At 42.6% G+C, this 21,523-nt stretch overlaps 1 protein-coding gene across 1 annotated transcript in view; it reads left to right on the top strand.

Annotated features, from left to right (window-relative positions):
• The window catches only part of QSOX1 (quiescin sulfhydryl oxidase 1), a 428,334-nt gene that overhangs the window by 404,063 nt on the left and 2,748 nt on the right, over positions 1–21,523 (top strand). Inside the window, exons 10-11 of the mRNA XM_085601768.1 lie at positions 3,119–3,272; positions 20,715–20,891. Coding sequence (XP_085457894.1) covers positions 3,119–3,272; positions 20,715–20,891 — 331 coding nt within the window. The remainder of the gene's footprint in view (positions 1–3,118; positions 3,273–20,714; positions 20,892–21,523) is intronic.

The raw sequence follows: 21,523 nt of genomic DNA, 5'->3' as shown, positions 1-21,523 counted from the left end.
ATGGACAGACCCGACCGCTGGTCACCCGACTAACGGAGCCGGTAGGTACAGCATCCACGGCCATGCAGTAGCTGGGCGGCTAAGGACGCTACTGTACGCCCCATATGTGGCCATAAAACTAGCAAAAGGCAGATTTAGGGTGATGAGGGGCCATAGAAAGGTCCAAGGACCTGGCCATAGCCTTGCTGTCCTTAAAGCGCTCCAGTGCCGAATCCACCTTGTCTCTGAAGAGACGGGAGCCATCAAAGTGCATGTCAAAGAGTAATGTCTGGACATCCCCAGAAAAGCCAGTAGTCCTTAACCAGGCATGGAGTCGCAGTGCCACTGTCCAAGAAACGGCTCTGCCTAGTGAGTTGGTGGTGTTTAGCCCATAGCGAATGGTGAACTTAGCTGAATCCCTCCCGTTGGCAACAGCTTAGAAGAGCACGACCCGGGCCTCCTCTGGTACCATTGGCAGCACCTGTGCAACTGTATCCCATGGGAATAGTGTCCCAAAAGGCTTGCACTGATCGCAAAGCCAGGCTGGTGGAAGAAAACATTTTCTTGCCTTAATTGTCCAGCCTCTTCGATTCCCCATCCAGTAGCGTGGTTGGGAATGCGCCAGGATTTACATGAGAAGTGGATGCTTGGACAGCCAAGCTCTCTGGGCTAGGGTGTTCCATGAGGAATCTGGAGTATCCAGGAGTGGGGTAGTGGCAGCGGGCAATAGTCCTTTTCACAGGAACCCCTGTGCTGGGCTTAAACCAGGTCCCAATAAGCACATCAGTAAGTGCTTCATTAAATGGGAGAGGCAGTTCGGAAGGTGACACTCCCGGCTGAAGCACTCCTGTCAAGACGTAAGTCTTGGACTGCCACAAAGGGCAAGCTAAGGTCTGGGACCTAAGCCGCGCTCTGCACCACCATTGTGAATGATGTTCCCTCCCGTTCTTCCCAGAGTCCTAGCCCATAGGAGTAGGCCTCAGTATCTGACCTGGAAGGCATGCCTCAAGTTGGTGCAGGAGCCAGTGATGGATGATGCTCCTCCGGCTCCATGTCGGGGATGACAATGGGGATGACGCTGCTGGTGGGCGCCAGGAGTGTCGGCCTCAGGACCGGTGCCGGGGAAGGTCGACATAAAGTAAGTGAACCAAGGACAAGGGAACCCTGTAAGTCTGAAGGGTACCAGGGTGAGCAGTATTTTATTAGAGACAGTTGTCCCTATCAAGGAAATGTGAAGTCATAATCACAAAACTACAATCAGAGTTGTGTATGTCAATATCCAAATGGAAAACAATCGCATTTATTTACACATTCAATAAACATGAAAAGCATACAGTATCATGCAGTGAGCAGAAAGTGACGGGGTTATGGAAATCAACAGATTCCCAGACCTCAGATATAAATTTCAAAGTGACTTTTTAGTGATACATAATTCGCAGCAGTCACAATGAGGGAAACATCTTATGCTCCACATTAATCATAAGCAACAAGTTTCGATCCCCAACTGCGGTCAGGGGATCATCATCAGGACAGAAAAATCAGAATGCCTGAGAGGTTGCTGTTAGTCCAAGTGGAGAACCGCGAGGTAAAGGTGGATGTGTAGGAATTAAGTCCTGCCCGTAGAGTCACGGTACCACAGTCCGCGATGGGGCGGTTGTGTTGCCGAGGGAGTCCAGGGTGAAGCAGGGTCAGAAGGGTGGGAGAGAAATGTCTCACCCATGGCGTCCTGCTGGCGTTGCTCAGAATCAAGCAGATAGGTGGGGAATCCTCACAGATCCTGAGGTCCGTGAAGGTAGAGCCAATGCTGTGGAACCGGGAGTACAGTGTCGACATGGCATGACCGGTGTCAATCTGGATCCATCTGTCGATTCTTGGGGCCAGTCTAGTTGCCGACGTGGATCCAGTAGGGGACCCTCATGAACCTGCAGGACCCAAAGACGGGCCGCTAAAATAAGAGGCGCATGACCTCATAAAACTTTTGTATTTGAGCGTGGGTCGCCCCTGCTCCTGGAAATGCAGGGAGGTGCAGAGTTGGCTCAAGCACTGGCTCAACTGTGAAGCCAGGCCTCGAGGGACACTCCCTTGTCTCGTTGGCCGATGGATGAGGTGAAGTTGAAGAGCGCTTCAACTTCTTTTTCTTCTTGTGGCAGTGAGACGTACCCAAATGGCTTGACGAATTGGAGTGGACCGAAGACCTCGGAGTTGGCCACTGCTTTTGGGACCTTCCTCTCCACCAGGAGCTCTAGTGTGGTGGTGTTGCTCGTCAAGCCACCAGGAGCTTGAGGGGTCGCTCTTTCAAAGCCTTCGCATGCATGGTGCGGCAGTCGAGCAGGCCTTTTGGGTCAAGGCTCCATTCGAGGTACCACAGACAAACAAGGTGCGGACATCTGTCAGTGACAGGCACTGCAGGGCTTAAAGTCGGCCTTCTTGGAGGACTTCCCTACCACACCAGGAGGTAAGACCTCAAAAAAGAATGACTAAATGTGGAAAAAAGCCTAATCAAAGAGACTTGGGGGTAGCTCCTCCCGGATCTGCGCTGGCTGGTGTGGAAATAAAGGAACTGATGTCATCACGCCTGGTTGGAGCCTATATAGGCACTGCAAATGTCACTTCCGGCGCAGACGAGGCCAAGGACGCCACGCGTAGCTGAACGACGCCACCTATCAGTATGCAGGGTTACTGCTCACAAAAAAATTCTGGATCCAGTCTGACGCCTGAGGATAATTCTAAGGTAGGGAATCTGCGGCTAGAAGTCTCTATCAAATAAGAGAAAATACCGGAAATTTGGGAGAAAGTAGACTATGACCCACAAAGCCTCTATTATACTGGTTTTAGATGAGTGTAACCAGTGAGGAGACTGAAGGGCTATGACAAGTAGGAATCAACTATGATGGAGTGCAACAGATACGTTGACTCAGATATGTGTGGCGGTTGAGTGCATGAAAGAGTGGACATTAGAGGTGGTGGCACGTAGATTTTAGAAGGGTGCCTCTTGGGGGGAATAACTGAAGTTGTTTCTGGAGAAAATAAAGACCTCTTATTTAATCTTCCTTCTTCCAACCTCAGTGCTCCTCATTTCATTGGTCTGCTTCCACCCTCTTTGTTGATCCCCATGATTACTACTTTATTTTGTTTTCAGGATCTGAGTGCTATACTCATGGCTAATATGACGTGGGTCTGGTGTCAAGGCAGTGAGCCAGAATTCAGGGGCTTCCCCTGCTCCCTCTGGACCTTATTCCATGTACTTACGGCACAGTCTGTGACTTCTGATGGCACGCCAGTTCGAGACGAAGGTAAGAGTTCACCATCCTTGCGATGTCCAGATGGAGTTATACACGTATGTTGTCAGCCCAGGCTTCCTCAATTGTCGCATTGTAGGCACAGGCTGACCTCCGAAAAGGAAGTGCAGTGAATCACAGTGCACTTTCTCTAATGCAGACACTTCTGATAAATATTGTGTGCCGACCTCAAAGCACAAGATTCTCCTGCATTACATGGAATGTCCATACAGTATCCCTGACCAGCCATAAAAAGATGGATGGGGTCAAATGTCTTATCCAGTGCCCAGAAACATAAGAATAAAATAGATATTCTAGTTAGTTTTAATTCAGTCTCATGGGAGTTGCCAGCAAGGGAAAGGAACATGGATGGGTGTGGGCAGAGATGAAAAAGGCTGGACTGTTGTGGGGTGGGCAGACTGTCTTGGAGGTTGGTGCAGCAGAGACTGCAAAATATTACATTAAAACATCTGCTGAACTTTCGTAATAAGGAGTAGAGACAGGAATATGTTAAAAAAAAAGAGGAAAACTCAAGTTGCAAGGGGTTTGCCAAACTAATCAGTTCCAGCTAAATCAGGTTTCAGCAGGACATCAGCAGGTAAGAGGGATTTTTAGATTCTCAGTGGCACGAGTTGGAGACTTGCAAACCAATAACAAGCTGTCCCCTTCATTCACTTACCAGTTAATAGGAAGTGGGAATGGTTTGTTACTCCAAACCACAAGGAGCATGGCGCAAGTATTGAAACACCTGTTTTCTGCAGGTACATGATAAACATTTTAGAACTGCTTGGTGTAGATATTGTTGTAGAGATATTCATTGCACATAGCAAGTTTACATCAAAGGAGATCACGATCTGAAACTGCAAGAGGTATGCCGTCACATAATTCAGGGCATTATAAAAAATAAAGGCAAGGCCAGTGCATGCCTGATAAAACGTCAAGATTCAATGCATGACAGTGTTAGCACAAGAATGGTAAGACAAGCTGAACACGAAGTCTCAAGAAAAAAGGCGGAAGTGTCTGTGCATGTACATGCATGCACCATGTGATACGACCCATCTGATGGGGGAGATGCCTGCAATTAAAAGGCGGCTTCTTGTAATTTTTGTAATCAGTTCAGAAATGGAAAAACACTTTTTTTTAAAGCATGAAATCGATCAGTGTCCCATGTTTTGATGCCATAAGTTACCCGTCCCTTGCCAGCTATTGCCCTCCATGTACTTCCAGCAGACTGGGCCCAGGAAAACTTGCACCCTTTAAAAGTCAAATGTTTGGATGCCACACCCCTAAACATATGCTTTTCAAACTGCACAGTGAATCCCAGTCCTGGCCTGTTATTTCTCATGAGGGCAAAGGCTACAGATTATGTTCCCATACTGCTACAGTATAAGAGGGTAGAGTTCGGTGTGACAAAGGTTTTCTGAAAAAAATTCAGGAGATCATCTTCCTTGTTAAGAAAGTGACGCAAGGATATAGATTTGCTTTAAAGTTTGACACCGCATGCACTAGTCCATTCAAGCTAGGGGCAACGGTCATGGAAAGCAGCAAACCTTGGTGATGATCTTACACAAATGGTACAGTAAATCGAATAGCGTTCATCTTTGAAGTAGGAAAAAGGCAACCTAGCAGGCAGGGATACTGAATACCAAATTATTCATAGATAAAAATACATATTTAAAGTTGCCTTACAGTATTCCCAACTAAGCTTTAAAATGGAGCATAATGGTAAAAAAATATGAAAAATACCCAATCACAAAAGCAGATTATATTAAACAAAAATATTGTTTCACTTTTGTATAAAAAAATGCAGTTCTTCGGTATGAAAATCACAAATTGGTCTGTTTTTTTCTGAACTACCAAGAAATTCTCTAAAGAGAATATGACAGCAGATAGGTGCTGCCCTAAAATACCTTCTTAAGTACTCTGCCAGGAAATATTACCTGCCTAATACTGATGAAGGGTATTTATAGAACCTGACCACACATATCACTGGGATACACTGTCTCTTTACCAAAGTTTAGGCTATATCAACTAAATGGATTATTACAAAATACAATACTGATTGTTATGATTATCAAAATCCCCACCCCCCATGCTACACAACACAGAAAAGTCATAACTGCTACAACATGTTCTCTGGCTCATTACACCTTAATGCACAGTGGGGAAATCCACTTGAAGCGCATTTCAAGTGAACGTTTACCTCTGTATTTGAGTGTTCAGCGAATCCAAAGGCAATGTTCTGAATAGAGAAATGTAATTTAATCAATTCAGCTCCATTTCATTAAATGTTCCAAAAAGTTTAAAACGAATGCGATGTAAATGATTCAAATAAGGATTTATAAATGATACACTTCAAATGACTCTCGAATTTATAAATTCAATCTGTTAACTTCAAACAAACTTGTGTTCAATTGTAAGGATCAAATGTGTATTCACCTCCAAAAGCAAAACAAGAAGGAAACAGTATAAGGTAGCTTGTCTTGTGCTTGTAATAAGATTTACAATCAATACTTTGTAAAGTGGACAGCAGACCTCAGAGCATTTCGGGAACATAAGCTGTTCTCGACTTCAGAAGGAGGTTTGGAAATAGGATTGCCTGATTAACAAATCTATTTGCACGCCCAAGTCCAACTTGGGCATGGCATGATTTACTAGAACAAATTCAAGTTCTGTACTCACAAAACTGAAAATGTTACACAATGCTTTAAATAAGTTTACTGCATCTTAAATATTACATGGGAGTAATTGTGTTCCCAGGGCTGAGACCTTCGCATGCAGGGTGAGAATGCCTGGTAGAGTTGGTGAACGCCCATATTTATGCATACATTTTTCTTTTCAAGGATCATTCCCGTCCTGGTAATCTCAGAGATTTACTACTGCGAAGAGGATAAATAACACCTCATGGGTGGCTCTTTAGGGGAAGTTATTTCATCACAGGGGAAAAAGGCATTTTTGCTGTATTCCTACTAATGCAAAACATTCAGTTATGTGTGTGTAACTGCCTACACCTGCGAATGCTCTGTAGAAGCAGTGAATGTTGCAACAAATGTAAACCTTCATCAAATGTAGGTGTAAATCTAGAGTTGTAGATTTATGATTTTGTTTGAGAATGTGGCCATATTAGGTAGGTAAACAGAACCATGACATTTGCTGAAAAACAATATTCCATGTCAACTTGGCATTCCACCAATGGCGCCCTCGATGACTGAGTCAACACACAAACAAATGTTCACTACACAAATGCAAGAATTTTAACACCAATGTAAGTGGCCAACAAAAGCAGACATATTTGTACTTCAAAGCTACATTGTACACTTAGCCTACTTGGACTGATGTGGCAAATGACAATGTATTATGCTGCATTTTAAAATGCAACCTATGATGCTATGTAGGTGTAAATCTAGAGTGTACATATTGAACTGCAGAAAGATTATAAAGCAGAAAAGCAATAACAGTTATTTGAAACAACTGCAAGTGAGAGAAGAACAGGACTTTTCCAGGTCATATCTTGCAATAATTTGTCTAACCCTAATAATATTTATAATAATGGTCTTCATCAAATATTCGAAATAAAGCAAAATACGTCATTATGAAATTAGCACAATAGTGCTCTAACAACTTTGTTCCCAATCATCTCAGTACTGTTTCCCTATAACAGATAATGTTGATCTCAATCAGTTACTCTGAAATCACATAATTTAGGAGACCTAGATCATTATTATAGTACTTTCCAAAACATCAGGGAAGAAGGAGGAGAAAGAAAATGGTACAAAAAATCACACTTAAATGTCAGGGAAATCTAATAAGGTTAAAAGAATGCAATATAAAGTAAAGCAACAAACTAAATAAGAATAAGAATCTTTTTCGAAAAATAGTTTACAACCATAAACGATTAAATAAAGTAAAAAAGAAGTTGGAGATAAACAATAAATATATATATTTTTCGTATGGAAAGCAACCCAGACTCTGAAAATTATTAAAGTCCCATAGGACCACCGTTTCTGGAGTATTGACCTGCAATCATTCAAGCCACAGAATAAATTTCCCTAGTTTGCTTCCAAGTTATAAGAATTTAAATTGTTCCACAACTTGTATAAACATTGGATTCCTATAACTGTTATTTTAATCAATTGTCTAACAATTTTACGTAGAAATTTGCAGCTGCACAATTAGGCAACTAAAAAGATAGTTATGTGAAATGATGTGTACGTGAGTACCATAAACTGTTTAATGTATTCCATTAATGCTGCTACTCCTAATGAAAAAGTTAAAAACAAAGAGTCTAGAAGCTGGGCACTGACTGTCTTTGATTCTAAAGTCTAAGTAATATCATACTAAAGACCTTTTTCAAAGGTCACAACTTGGCTCACAAGATCTGGATCACTGGTAGCAAGAGCAAGATCTTTTAGTTGAATCTTATTCTGGAATGCAAGTGTAATAAAATATCTCCTTTTATAACATAGTGCAATTATCACAGTAAAGACTTGGAAGTGTTACTCCCCATGGAGACAATTAAATTGGCAGTCCTTACACAAACATTCTGCATTTATCAAATATTCCTTAAATTTTACTTTTACTTGTAAAATTTAGTAGATACATGATACTGTGTCATGAGGCATGTGACCCTTACTCTTGTATGTTGTCTCTAGGATACTCTGCTGTTAACATGACACCTAGATTATTGGCTTCAGGATACTCTGCTGTAAACAACTACTGCCAGATTATTGTGAAACAAAGAAAGAACTATACGATAATGTTCCCTACGCTGTGATACAGGAGTGGGAGGTGGGTTCCTTTATTTGCTAAGTGAAGAGGTTCGATGTGCCACCTAATCAGAGTTCAGGGAAACTGTAACAGACAATGTGGTTCTGTAATAAAAAGGAAATATATTAACCGAATGGAAATTGATCTAACTGGGCAAATGATTGGAAAGAGAAGGGTGTAGGCACTATGAGGCTTGCTGCCCTGGAGTCCTCCCTAGAACTCCACTCAAGTCAAATGCTCATTTGCAGGAGTACAAATAGAGTTGCAAACATAGTCCAACAGGCTGGATGCTGTCGCCCGGAGGGTCAGCTGAGCAGGATTTGCTGCTGCGAAGAAGAACGTAGTGGGAGCTACCGCAAAGTCAGGCTATCCAGTTGGCTGGCAGGCCGGCTCAGTCTTCAGTCAGTTCTTCTGGCACTTTTTTGGTTCAAATTTGTCTATAAAAGTCCCAGCTTTTAGGATTAGGCAGAAGCAGCACATTTAACGCCTCTTCCAACGGTCCAGGACCATAGGACACCCTTGCGAGGTTAGGATTCACTCCTGCAGAGGTAAGGTGCAGGGCTGAAAGTCTCTGGAGCTGATGATCTTCCTGTAGCTCACACAGGAAGCGAGCTAACTAGCCATTGGAGTCGCTCTGCTTGTCCTGGGTTCAAGGAGATGGTCATCTCTTCAAGGAGCAAGGCAGGCCTCAAGCAGCAGGGCAATTATCTGGGGAGCAAAGCAGGCCTCATGCAGCAGGGAAGTCCTCTGGGGAGTAAGGCAGGGCTTCTGAATTGTTCCACAGGTCCAGGAGTGTACTGAAGAGTTGTTCTGAGGGAACAATATTTATACCTGGTGCCAGTCTTTAAAGTGGGGGGAACATCCTGGCTATACTTATATGCATTAAAAAGAAGAGTTTAGGCCTGGCAAAAGTTTTATTATGCTGGGTCGAATTGGCAGTTTTTAAAACTACACTACAGGCTGCAAAGGCAGCTCTGAGACATGTTTTAAATTGCTACTTTAGTGGGTGACACAATGAGTGCTACAGGCCCACTAGTAGCATTTAATTTACAGGCCCAGTTTACGTGTAGTACCATATACTAGAGACTTAAGAGTGAATTAACTATGCCAATCAGGTGTAAGCCAATTGTACCATGTTTTAGGGAGAGAGCTCAAGCACTTTAGCACTGGTAAGTAAAGAGCACAGAGCCCTAACGCCAACAAAGACGAAATGGGAGTGATGAAGGCAAAAACGTTTGGTGGCAAACCACAAAAAATGATATTAGGTCTAACATTGGCTTTAACTTTTTTCACTACAGTGTAGAATGTAGTATGATTCATTAAATCATTATGATGAAGTGAATCTGTGAAATATGCCATGATGCTATTTATTAATGGCATTCTTCTGATAAATTAGTGGGGAAGTATTTTTTTTACTTTGATACAATCAGTTTGTCAAGTAATCTGACCGATTAGTCTTCTTGCAAGAACTGAAGAAATAGAGAGTGGTCTGTAATTTTTTTCTTTTTCAGATGCTTTGTTGTGTGTTAATATGCATCACTGTACTTCATGACACAGAAGATACTTATTTCATGACACAGAAGGCTGCTATTACTGAAGGGTTACGCTGAGTTTCCTTTGGTTAGTTGCTTAAAGTTTTAAACCCAGGTAAATATAATCCTTTTCTGTGATTTTGGTGCCAAAATATCAGGAATGGGTTGTGAACCAGAAAGAGAATTGTCAGTATCATGTCACATCAGAGCTGGTCGCACCAATGGAAAGCTGGGGGAGTCTGCCTGTCAGAGTGGAATACTGCAAGAGAGGCACGTCTTATTTGATGTGCTAGATATAGTTACTAGAGTGTGTGAACAAGTAGGTCAATTTATTAAGGTGTAGTAAGCTGGAGTCAGATGACCAAGACAAAAACTTGGATAATGGTTAGTGTATTGAATTTCTACTAGACTATCTTATATGCTTTAGGAATAGTTTCTTACCGGTAACTCCTGTTCTCTCAGAGGGGAGTTTCCATGATACTCAAATTCACTGAATAGTACCGCCCCCGTGGAGGGGCCCCGGAGCACTTCTTCAATAAAAATCTTCTTAAGTGTAGCATTTCGCCTGTCTTCAGGAAAGCCTGCAAAGACACTTAAGAACAAGACAGATAATGAAGCCTATATACATAGGCTACATTGGTCGTATTCTTCATCATGAAGTTGAAAAAACGGGCATCACAAAGTATTTGTGTATAATTTCAAGATTTTTTTTGGAAACAGGATAAATCTCCCTCACAAACTCTTTTTTATGATGAAGATGAAGGCGAAGGAGGAAAGAGCAGCCTCATAGGCTGTCATTATATAGATAAAAAAAGACTGTTCTCATAAGACCCTGAAATTCGATCTAGACAAGACACAGGACATTTGCAAATCAAACCAATTATTTATCAACTACGGGTTGTACTGTACAGGCTTAGCCACCTCCAAGCAATCAATTTCATGATGGATAGATTCATATATTGTTGTGCTATAAAAAGCGCTTACAAAACACACTCAGCTAAGCCTAAAGCACACTATACCAGGGGGGAAGCAGCTATAGCTACTTTACTACGCAATATCCCTATTCCAGAAATTTCAAAAACTGCTACCTGGAAATCAGTAAATACATTCACCAAGCACTACTGCCTAGGCTCTGACGCTAGAGCAGATGCTCAAGTAGGGCAGGCTTCCCTCAGAAACCTATTTGCTTAAACTTTCTTATTGATCCTCTGTCTCCTCCACCACACTATTTTGGGATGGGCTTGCTACTCTATTCAGTGATTATGAATATACATGGAAATCCTCTATGAAACAAGGAAGCATTTCTTACCTGTAACTCCTGTTCTCTTGTAGGGAAATTTCCATTACTGCCCTAAGCAACCCTCCCTCCTCTCCAGTGGAGGGGTCAGAGGTATCCATACAATCTGCATCTGTTCACAAAGAGCCTTCAAAACAAACTGAAGTAACTGCCACCTGCTGAGCTTTATGGGATACTGGTGGTCTCTAGGTTCTTAAAGGCATAGTCTCTTTTTTAGCCATATAATGACCGCCTTTGAGGCTACTCTGTCCTTCTCCTTCATCTCTATCATAAAAAAAGATTTATCCTGTTCCCAAAACATCTCGAAATTATACATAAATACTTTGTACTGGCCCTTTTTTTGAACTTCATGATGAAGAATTCGGCCATTGTAGCCTATGTATATATAGGCTGCATTATCAGTCTCTTTCTTAAACAAGCATTTAAATTGCAATAGGTCTCGCCTTTGTTTAAGTTAAAGCCATTTGCTTTGCTAATGGTATTGTATTTTATCTATCTTATTGAGTGTCTGTATGTGATATGTTGTGCCTTTATGATGTTCGAATTGTAATTGTTATGTGTGTAGTAGTTTAAAGCATAGCGTTAGGAGGATATAAAGGAGTCTCAATGGAAGAAACAGGAGTTGTCAATAAAACGCACAAACAGCAGCTGCTCTTCACACAGTTGTGCTGGTGCTTTTATTGGCAGCGCTGGCAGGGGCAATCGGTGGTGCAATCTGCACACCTACTTGTAACCAACATAGGTATGGAAGGGCTGGGTCCTTCACAGACTAAGATAAACACAGAATATGAAAATATTCCAAATTAAATTGCTTAGATAAAAGGATCTGCCCTGTGTGATTGCTTTGCTGTCACTGGATTTATATGGTGAATCCCCCAAGGAATCTTTTATGTAAACTACCAATGACGCAATGTGTGGTCGTTAGAGGGCTCTGTCCATAAAGCTATTTTGAATGTAAGTTTAGTTTGACTGACCCACGAACCTTTTTACTAGTGTGATGCTTCTTTGCTATTCACAAAACATGTTTACACTTGTAGAGATTTACTTCGGTGCAGTAGTACCCGTGTATGGGGTAATATTAAGTGGTAACAACCCCCCTCCAAGGCCTGGGGAGTTTGTGCACATTCTTACTGTAAGCCCGGTCACACCCTCGCAAAGATCAGAGGCTTACGCCTGTCAATGGCAGGAGTAAACCGGTTTACAATATTGGAGTGGGCAAGAAATACTACCGATCTTACTGGGGCCGCGGTCGGATGGGATTTCTCCAAAGGCAAATGTACTCTCCCGTGAGAAAATAAAAATGTCTTTGCGATAATGCAAGGAGTTATTACATGACCAAATGTACACTAGGTACATTTAAATACATGCAAGCGGAATAGCTACAAGTGCATGTGACCGCATGTGGTACATGTTATTACATGCAATTGTAATAGCAAAACGTAACTACATGCAGGTGCAATAGCTACAAGTGCATGTGAGTGCAATAGGTACACGTGGTACATGTAATTAATTACATGCCAGTGTAATGGGTACCTGCAGTTGCATCCAAGTACAATGGGTATTTGTAATTACATGCAAGTGCAATAGCTACAAGTACATGTGAGTGCAACATGTACACGTAGTACATCATTAATTACATGCAAGTGTAATAGGCATACGTAATTAGATGCAAGTGCAATAGGTACATAAATTACATTACATGCAACTGCAATAGCTACAAGTACATGTGAGTGCAATATGCACACGTGGTACATGTTATTAATTACATGCAAGTGTAACAGGTTCACGTAATTACATGCAAGTGCAATAGGTACACGTAATTACATGCAAGTGTAATATGCCCACGTAGTTGCATCCAAGTACAATATGTACATTTAATTACATGTAAGTGCAATATGTACATGCAAGGACACCTTTGGAGTTGCCTCTGCATGGGCGTGACTGGAATTTCTGAACGTTTTTGAACTGTTTCGAGATGAGCTTTGTAAATTATAAACATGAATCAATCTGCACTGTTTTACGGGACTCAAATTTTCTGCCAGATAAACGCTAACAAAACACTTGGTCCTACAAATGCCCCCACAATGAGCGCGAGCGAGGCCATCGCGTACATAAAGTCCACGGGGTCGCTTCATTCGTGAGCCCAGAGTCTCACAAACACCCTCCAATCCGAGAAAGAAGTTATTGCTTGTGCAAGACTTAAAATGAAGTGCGACTTCCCTTAGGGGCCACTCTATAAACCCCCGCCTCCCTGTGATTTCAGGGAACCTCTGAAAACTCGTTGGATGCGTATTAGCTGTTGGTCTAAAGCGCCTAGAGTTGCACCAGGGACGCTAGAGTTCACAACAGATAGATTGTCACTCCTCACGACCCCAGAGAAAACAAACATTCAAAACTAACCAAAAACACAATTAATGTCCGTGTTTGGTTGTAACAGATCAACTGGAGAAGCTACGGGCAGCGTATGCCTGGAGAGAACTCTGCGCCCTGTGCAAGGGCAGGTGTAGAGGGGCTGGAGGGAGGAGGAAGAAGAGAAAGAGAGAGGCAGAGACGAGAGAGAGCGAAAGGGGAAAAGAAGGAAGGGAAGAGGAATAAAAAGAAGAAGCAGAAGGGGTACGATGGGGAGAGAAGAAAAAGAGAGATTAAAGGGGAGAGAGCGCGCTGCAAAGGCAGAAATAAAGACCGTGCCAGTCTGTCTCGTGTTAAACAGCTACAGCCAGAGGTGTGGCCTAGTGGTGAAGCGGCAAGTGCAACTGAAAGAGGTCAGCCCTCTAATCGTGGTTTCTACTGTGACACAACGTGTGATTTCGGGGACTGTCTCTGTGTGCGTCTGATCATCGGCGGCGTACAAACCGGGTATCCCCAGGACACGCACATTATTACCAAAGTGGCTGACCTTAGCTACGAGCCGGGGGCCCACGGGTGAAAAGTAATAGTTTGTGGCTAATAAACGTATCCCCAGGACACGGACATTATTACCAGAGAGGCGGACCTTAGCCACGAGTAAAAAGTAAATAGTTTGTTGCTAATAAAGGTATCCACAGGACACGGATATTATTACCAGAGAGGAGGACCTTAGCCACGAGCCGGGGTCGCTGGGTGAAGAAGCACAATTCCCTATTAGAAGCCAGTAAACACGCTAGGAGCACACCCACCTACGTCACGGAAAACAAAGATGGCGTCGGCCTGTCCACCTGGGCCGTCCTAAAAGTGGACAAGGCGGTAACCCCAAAGCCCAGTTTTCATAAACGATGACGCGAGCCAATTGAAAACATGGGCGGGGCTTAAAGTTCCTTCCGAAAGTGTATTGATTCCAAAAGGCCCTCGCATAACACCAGGCGAGACTTAAAAAGCCGAAATTCTACACTTACGCAGATATATATTAAAGAAGTGCTCCAGGGTGCCTGCACATGATCGGGACTATTCAGTGATTGACTATCATGGAAATCCCCTATGAGAGAAGGGTAGGTTAGTGGGGTGATATCACACCTTTCATTTCACATGACGTAAGAGGGTCAAAGTAATGTCTGTGACAGATCAAGATGATATTATAAGTTCAGGCTCTCCATGCCAGGGCCATGTGAGTTATAGGGCGGGACCTAAAGACAGCTGAATGTCTGACTGCTATTATAAGAGTGCTCAGTATGCTAGACTGCTCATTGTGGTGCTGTTTCCAGCAGTACTCTTTATTTTGTTTGACTGCTCTGACTTCTTTCATGTTCTTTCACCAACGAGAACAGTTTTACAAGTTGTCCCTCTATGGGGCAGAATTCAAAGACACTGTACTCTACTACAGTAAGGAGGTTGGACCTAGCAGGTCAGTGAACACCTGATGGTATCAATACCTTAAGGGGGTGTTGGGGACTGCACTTCACGTCGTGATTTATTGTGGCAGCAATGAACTTTGAGGATTTGTGCCCAGCGGCCGGATTGTTGAACCGAAGGCATCACTGGCAAAATTGCTACAACCAGCCCTGCTCCCTTCCTCTTGTATAATCTCTCTCTTTCCATCCAGCCATTCTCGCTCTCTCTTCTTTTGGGCCTCGGTGGATTTTAGTAATTCTATTTGAGCAGCAGAACCGAGGTGGTGATACTTCTGGGGGTTTTGAATTACCTACAACACAACTCGCCTGCCTATAGCGGCTGGGCTATGAAGTTATAGAGAGGGAGGCGAGTTGTGTTGTAGGTAAAGGGTATGAACTTTGCTGAGGATTTATACTAAAAATGATTCGACTAAAGAGTAGCAGGACTGCACCACAGGGACTGTGAGGGAATTTGTATAGAGGATGAGTGGACTCTGGGGGATGAGGGGTTTAGATTAGAACGTAAGAGAAATGATACGAGTGAGCAGTGGTACTCTGGTGCAATGGTTGCGGAGTTTAAATTTAGGGTGAGTATGCCTAGAAGGACTCTGGCCTGGGGCACATTATCTATTGGTTTTAGAACGTAGGAAAAGGGTGCAGGTGTGGCTTTGTATGTTAGATGTCCCTGACCATGGGCCTGGCAGGGGATGGAGTGAAAGTAAGCGTATAGTTAGACCAGGATGTAGTATTCTAACTTCCTCTTGGATGTGGGGCTGGACAGTGGTACTTGGGGTTTTAATGTCTGTCTACAGACTGCTTAAGATGTCTTTTACAGAACGGTAATGTCATTGATCATCCATAAAGGGTATTGGCACATTAATGATGGTTAATAGTGCCACTGAATTCACATTACAGATCTGTTGTGACAAAAAGCAGTGCCTATAATTTACAAGGCATGTATTAAAGGCACCACCATATGGCACAATATTTATAATTCATGCATTAAGTAAGAACACAGGGCAGATACATTGCCTTTGCAATCTTGTTTTCATTAGTTTGAGTGGAACAGGGAGGAGCAATACAGTGTTATTTTGTTTTAATCTAGAAAGAATGGGCATGGGCGCAAGGACTTTTATTGTAGCCACCCGCTGGAACATAGTGAAGAATGTTCTGCATGAACCTCAGACAACTAGAAGGAGTGGGTTGTGTTCTATCTAGTGTACAAAAGGGACCAGGCCACTGCCCAACCAGTGCACAGGAAATTGGAGACAGCTAAGGGGCCCAAATTGGGTGTGCCTGGCCAGCTTTAGAGTACGAGCAAGGCCAAAGGGCCCTTACAGCACAGAATGTTTACCTGCAAATGCACAAGGATAGAGTGCTAATGAGAACAAACAGTTTCTTGCCAAAAGTGATACTGCACCTTTATGTCAACCATGCCATTCACTTACCTGCATTCTTCTTACAGACTAAGGGCCTGATTTAGATCTTGGTGGACAGGTTACTCTGTCACAATGGTGACGAATATCCCATCCGCCGAAATATAAATCCCATAAAATATGATAGGATTTATATTTCAGCAGACGGGATATCATTCACCGTTGTGACGGAGTAACCCATCTGCCAAGATCTAAATCAAGCCCCAAATCTCAAACGGAAAAGCCCCTGCATACAATCAAATTCCAGAAGACAATTATGTATTATCTAAAGAGAAGCCAACCAATCAGGAAAGGAAATCAGTTCTCCATGTCCTTCACCTCGACAAGAAAGGATCCCCCCAGTCATTAAAAGACCTCTGGCTTCTTGCATAGTCCAGACATGCTACAAGACAGCAGGAGTAGCACTGGGAGATCAACCACGGGCACGCTCCACAAGAAAATGGGAATAACACTCGCTTTTATTGCTAACGTGGCAATAAATGACATCTGCATGGTCTTCAGTGCACCCCATCACAAAATATTTATTTGCGGACATTGAAGCTAATAATAACGAAGCACAGGTGGGACAATTGGTCTAACTACATCTGTTTGCAAATAGACCCTCTTCTCGACCCAGCCCACTAAGAGAAGAGGCTACCACTGCAAAATCAATGCACAGCATATGAATCCAGAAAATATGAATGCAGCAAAACTAAATAGTTACTTATATATAGGTGTAGTTTTGCAGCTTGATTAATTTTCTGGATTCAAGTGTGGCCCTCCCATTCCCTTAGAACAAGGAGAATTTGCAAACGAGGAAGATAGAAATAATAGGTACAGGGGAAGAGTAAGCCATAACCTACGTTCCCTGTATGGTGCGCGCATCCTACACTTATCCAGCGTGCAGGATCTCTGCAGGAACATGCATCAAGAGAAGACTTCCCGATCTTTTGGTTCTTCTAAAAAGCGCAGGAGCACAAAAGGAAGCTTTTTTTGGGTGTGCATGATGAAAATGAGAAGGGAATCCGTGAGCAGCGCTGCTGTTGCACAATAACTTTGATGGGACTGCTAGAGGAGGGCAGGGTAATTTCAGAAGCAAGCAGCAGTTTGCAATGCCGCCCGCTCCTCTGTTGGAATGAAGTGCATTGTTATGTAAATGCAGCTTTCACCTTCCCAAGCGCTTTAGCTCCTTTCAATATTTCCAGGGAATACTTGTTGTTTGAATGCACATGAAAAGGTGTTAAGTGCTTTAAGAGGGTCAGTCCTGCCAGTGCTCAGACCCAACAGTACTTAAGAACTGACTTTCAAACAATGTGCTACTGCCCTGAATTCATGCCCTTAAATATACAAGCAAAATGATTCCTCTATTTATCATCAATGGTTATAAACACCCAGTGGTTGCGTTTCCACTGCGTTTTTCATGTAACATTTCAGTCTTAAATAGCCCATACTGTAAGTGAGTCCCTTCTAGGTATCTGGGTGGATTCTGGGTATGGATGGGTGACACGATTGAGAGCCCCCGAGCAGAGACTTACAGTAGTGTGAGTTTCTCACATTGCCTAATACTGGGTCATACCGGTATTCATATTTCATGCATAGCCAATCCCTGGCCTCTCTGCAAAGTGCACAAAGCGTTGGTCACAAATGTGTCAATTGTAATTACAATGCTATGTAATATACAGCTGTAAATTGACAGTGCCAGAGGAAAAGAAAATGCAATGTTTACAGGTGAAAAGAGTGAATGGGAGGTGATTCGGAAGTACATGCAGAAGGATAGAGTTGAAAGACTGTGATGAAGAGAAAGATGATGTGTAAGGTATGTCAATTGAGAATTTCCGAAAAGTGGGAAGAGAAAAGGGGCATACAAATCTAACAACGTAGAGTTATTAGAAGAAAGTGGTGTGTAGGGGAGAATGGGAGTAACTGAGGCACTTAAAAGACAACTACCCCTTCCTCACAACTTGGTAATGTTTAATTTAGGCTCTTATTTTCAGAATGTAAACATTTTCATTTCTAATAATTCACCCCATTATCAGTGTTGTTTACTTATTTATCTAATTCTTTTAATGAGCCTTGGCAAAGCCAATAGGTCTGGCTAGCCTAAAGTGCATGCTTGTTGCATGCTATGCCTCAATACAGAAACAGAAAACTTCAAGAGATGTGCAAATATTAATGAGGAGGAATCCTGGATGAAGCACAAGATTCTAGTTCACATGTTTTAAGCCAAGCACTAAATCAAATAGGTCACGTCTCTTCAAAACTTCAGCAAACTAAAGGTGAGATGCGCCTACATAGAGAGAGAAAGGATAGAGCTGAGTTGCTGTGTGGCACTTTGTTTTGTGGTTCCAATATATTCAAAGAGTCAGTGACCCTAGGTTAGTACAGAATGTTTTTCTATTTTTTCTTATATTTATATAAGGATCCAAAGCAAGAACCGTAATCCATAGGAAATTGCCAACACGTTTCGCCTTTTCTCTTACGTTTGCAAGTTCTTATTTATTCTTCTCTCTAATATCCTTCTCAACCTCCTATAACCAGGTTTGGTTTTTATTCATCTTTTTATGTCTTTCCCTCCATTTTTTCTCTTCTTTTTCCAAACCCTCCTCTCAGAAGTCTTTCACTAAAGAGAGAAATTGTTAACCTCGATTCAGTGAGTGTCCCCCGACCTCTTTGTTTGTTCTGATCGTGCTGCTATGAGTAGCTTTTCTCTTTTAGTCTCCCCATTTCTCTAGTTTCTTTCCCCCTATTCTATTGCTTCTTCAGCATTTTGCAACCTTTTTCTCCTATCCTCTCATTCCCTCTCTTCTACAGGCACAATCCCTATTATACTAACAGTGAAACCTCCACACATAAGGGCTACTGATGGACTTCAGTTTTTCTTTGTTGCACCAATGATTCTGGAAAAAAGTCTCCACGATCTCTGCAGATAGACCTCAGTTTTGATTCAGACCATCCTTTCTATTGGAGAAGAGAGAGACACTTAAAATAATTATTTTTTTTATCAACAGCAATTTTGAAACACAGGAAAACTTCCATATGTTACTCCGATATGAACATTGTACTAACAGCGCTGGAAATGCACTACATTTGTTCTTTCAAAACCCATGCTACCCGAGCACAAAATGCCATTATTTTCAAGTGTATACCTCGATAGCAAAAGCAAAATTACAAGATAATGAATGCAAAGGGCTGATAACTAAAAGGCCACAGATGCAGATGCTCTACAGTGATAGCCAGAAATTGGGTTTCATACTTCATGATTATGAATTTCCGCAGATTGTCACCTGCTTATTGAGTTGCATTGTTGAATTGTGTCTTAGGTCAAAGGGGTTCGGATTTACATCTTATGACTAGGGTTCCAAGATCTGGGTTTGAACACTCTGGTCACCCGCATTTTTCACACGCGTACAACCAGTGAATGATCACCGAAATCAGAATTCAAACCGAACAACAAAACTTCACCCTCTGGCAGTATTATCTAAAATGGTGATAACTTTCGTTTGAGTTCATGCCAACTCTTTACTATGCTTGGACATTGCACAAATATAGAAAGATGATCAGCTATTGTTAACCCGCATCGAAGTGAATGGTTGTCATTTTATTAGTATATGTCACTCATTTTATGTTGTAAGAGAGGTAAATTATTTGGAAGAATCGTTATGCAGCCATCAGTGATCTATTCCATGTAGCTAAAATGGAGTAAAATGCACCATTTTATTTTCATTTTCATTCATTTCAAACAAACCCTTGGTGTGGCAAATGCCAATGATTCTGGTAGTTTGCTTGCTTAGTTAGTCGTCACATGTCTTCAGCACACATGGCCATCGCTGCATGCACAGAGACCATTGACTGCCGCACAGGGGGAACAAATATTAGAGGGAACATTGGCCATAACCACCAGGTGGTTGCCCAAGGGGAAAAACAAATCTGAAAATGGCAACCTCATGAGGGACTTCCGGAGCATATGTATGATGTCATGCAAGGAGGAACATAGCACCAAATGATCAGAGCGAAAAAAGCGATCAAAAGAGTCAATTCCAGACCTAACCATTAAGGGATTAGAAGAGACAATTCCAGACCTAACCACTAGATGGCAGAATAACGCACAACGTGCAAATCCAGAACACTCTTCCAGCTGCAAAAGTACTCCAACAGATAAGTAACCATTTCGCTTCTTTACAGTGCTGGTTCTAAGGTCTTGATCATTTTAAAACACAGAATCTGGTGCTATGTCGTACCCAGCTTGCAGGCCGTACTGTAGTGGGGCTGCAGCCTACAGGACAAATTTAAAGTAGGGCACCAGAAGCCCATGTGATGTTGTGGTTAATGGTAATGTGCATGTCCTCATGCAACGTCAAGGCCATGCCAACCATAAATACTCCTTATGCTTTCTCTGGGACTGCGTTTTAGAGAGTAACATTACAGGCTGATTTTCGAATGGAAGGTAGTCTTGATTCAGCATATCAAATTATTTTTAGTAGATTAAATGTTGTAACGTGTCCTCTGAGTATGAGAGTTGGTGACATTCCTAGAGTGGCAGGGCAAGGAGGAGGGATGAATGCCACTGACGAGGACACCCATGCCATCTGCCTTGGTGCACTGTGACGCAGGTCACCTGATGCCCATCTTTCTCTTCTTTTCAGATGCAGTGGACATCCTCCGTTCCATGAGGGCTTATGTCAAGAACTTCTTTGGCTGTGAGGAGTGTGCCCAGCACTTTGAGGCCATGGCCAAGAAGTCCCTGGGGAACGTGAGCACTCGGGATGAGGCCATCGAGTGGCTTTGGGATCGGCACAACGAGGTGAACGCTCGTTTGGCAGGTGAGTTCTAATAAATGCCGCCTTGCCACAGATCTCTTCCGAAGATTGGGCACAAAATGCTACCTCTGCAGAGAGTAACATAAGCACCATTTAGTTGCTGAGTCTCTCCCTCCTGTCACTCCTGCCTTCCTCTTCATCTTTTGACATTTTCATTTCGAATTTCTGGATTCTGTGGACAGTCCAGGAATATTTGCCACCTATGTTAGTTTTACATATAGGCCTGGTGGAGTATCCAGTACTGCTCCTTTAGTTCACGAGTTCATGTGCGGATTGAGATTTAAATGCCACCCTCAAATTACTCCGCTCTTCCAGGAGGACCAAAACCTCATCCAGATTATTTTAATGTGTGAGCCACAGTCAACAAGAGAGGAACCATTCTTAGAAAGATAAAGAACATTTGCCTAGAAGATGACCCTGTTGAAATCTGTATGAATTTAGCCCATTTGGTGAGTGAAAGGGAGGGAGACACACTAAAAGTAGAGGGGTAAGCTAAGTATAGTATATATTTTGTGAGAGGATTACATGTTGGAAATTAAACCAGAGTAAGGAATGCAAGTGAGGCGACCTGTTGGGGTAGTTAGAGACACAGCAAAGGTATTTCGGTTCCACAGAATGGGGGCACCATAGAGCAC

This window comes from Triturus cristatus, chromosome 4_2, assembly GCF_964204655.1.
Source record: "Triturus cristatus chromosome 4_2, aTriCri1.1, whole genome shotgun sequence".
Lineage (NCBI taxonomy): Eukaryota > Metazoa > Chordata > Amphibia > Caudata > Salamandridae > Triturus > Triturus cristatus.
This window is presented reverse-complemented; position numbering and strand designations above follow the sequence as displayed.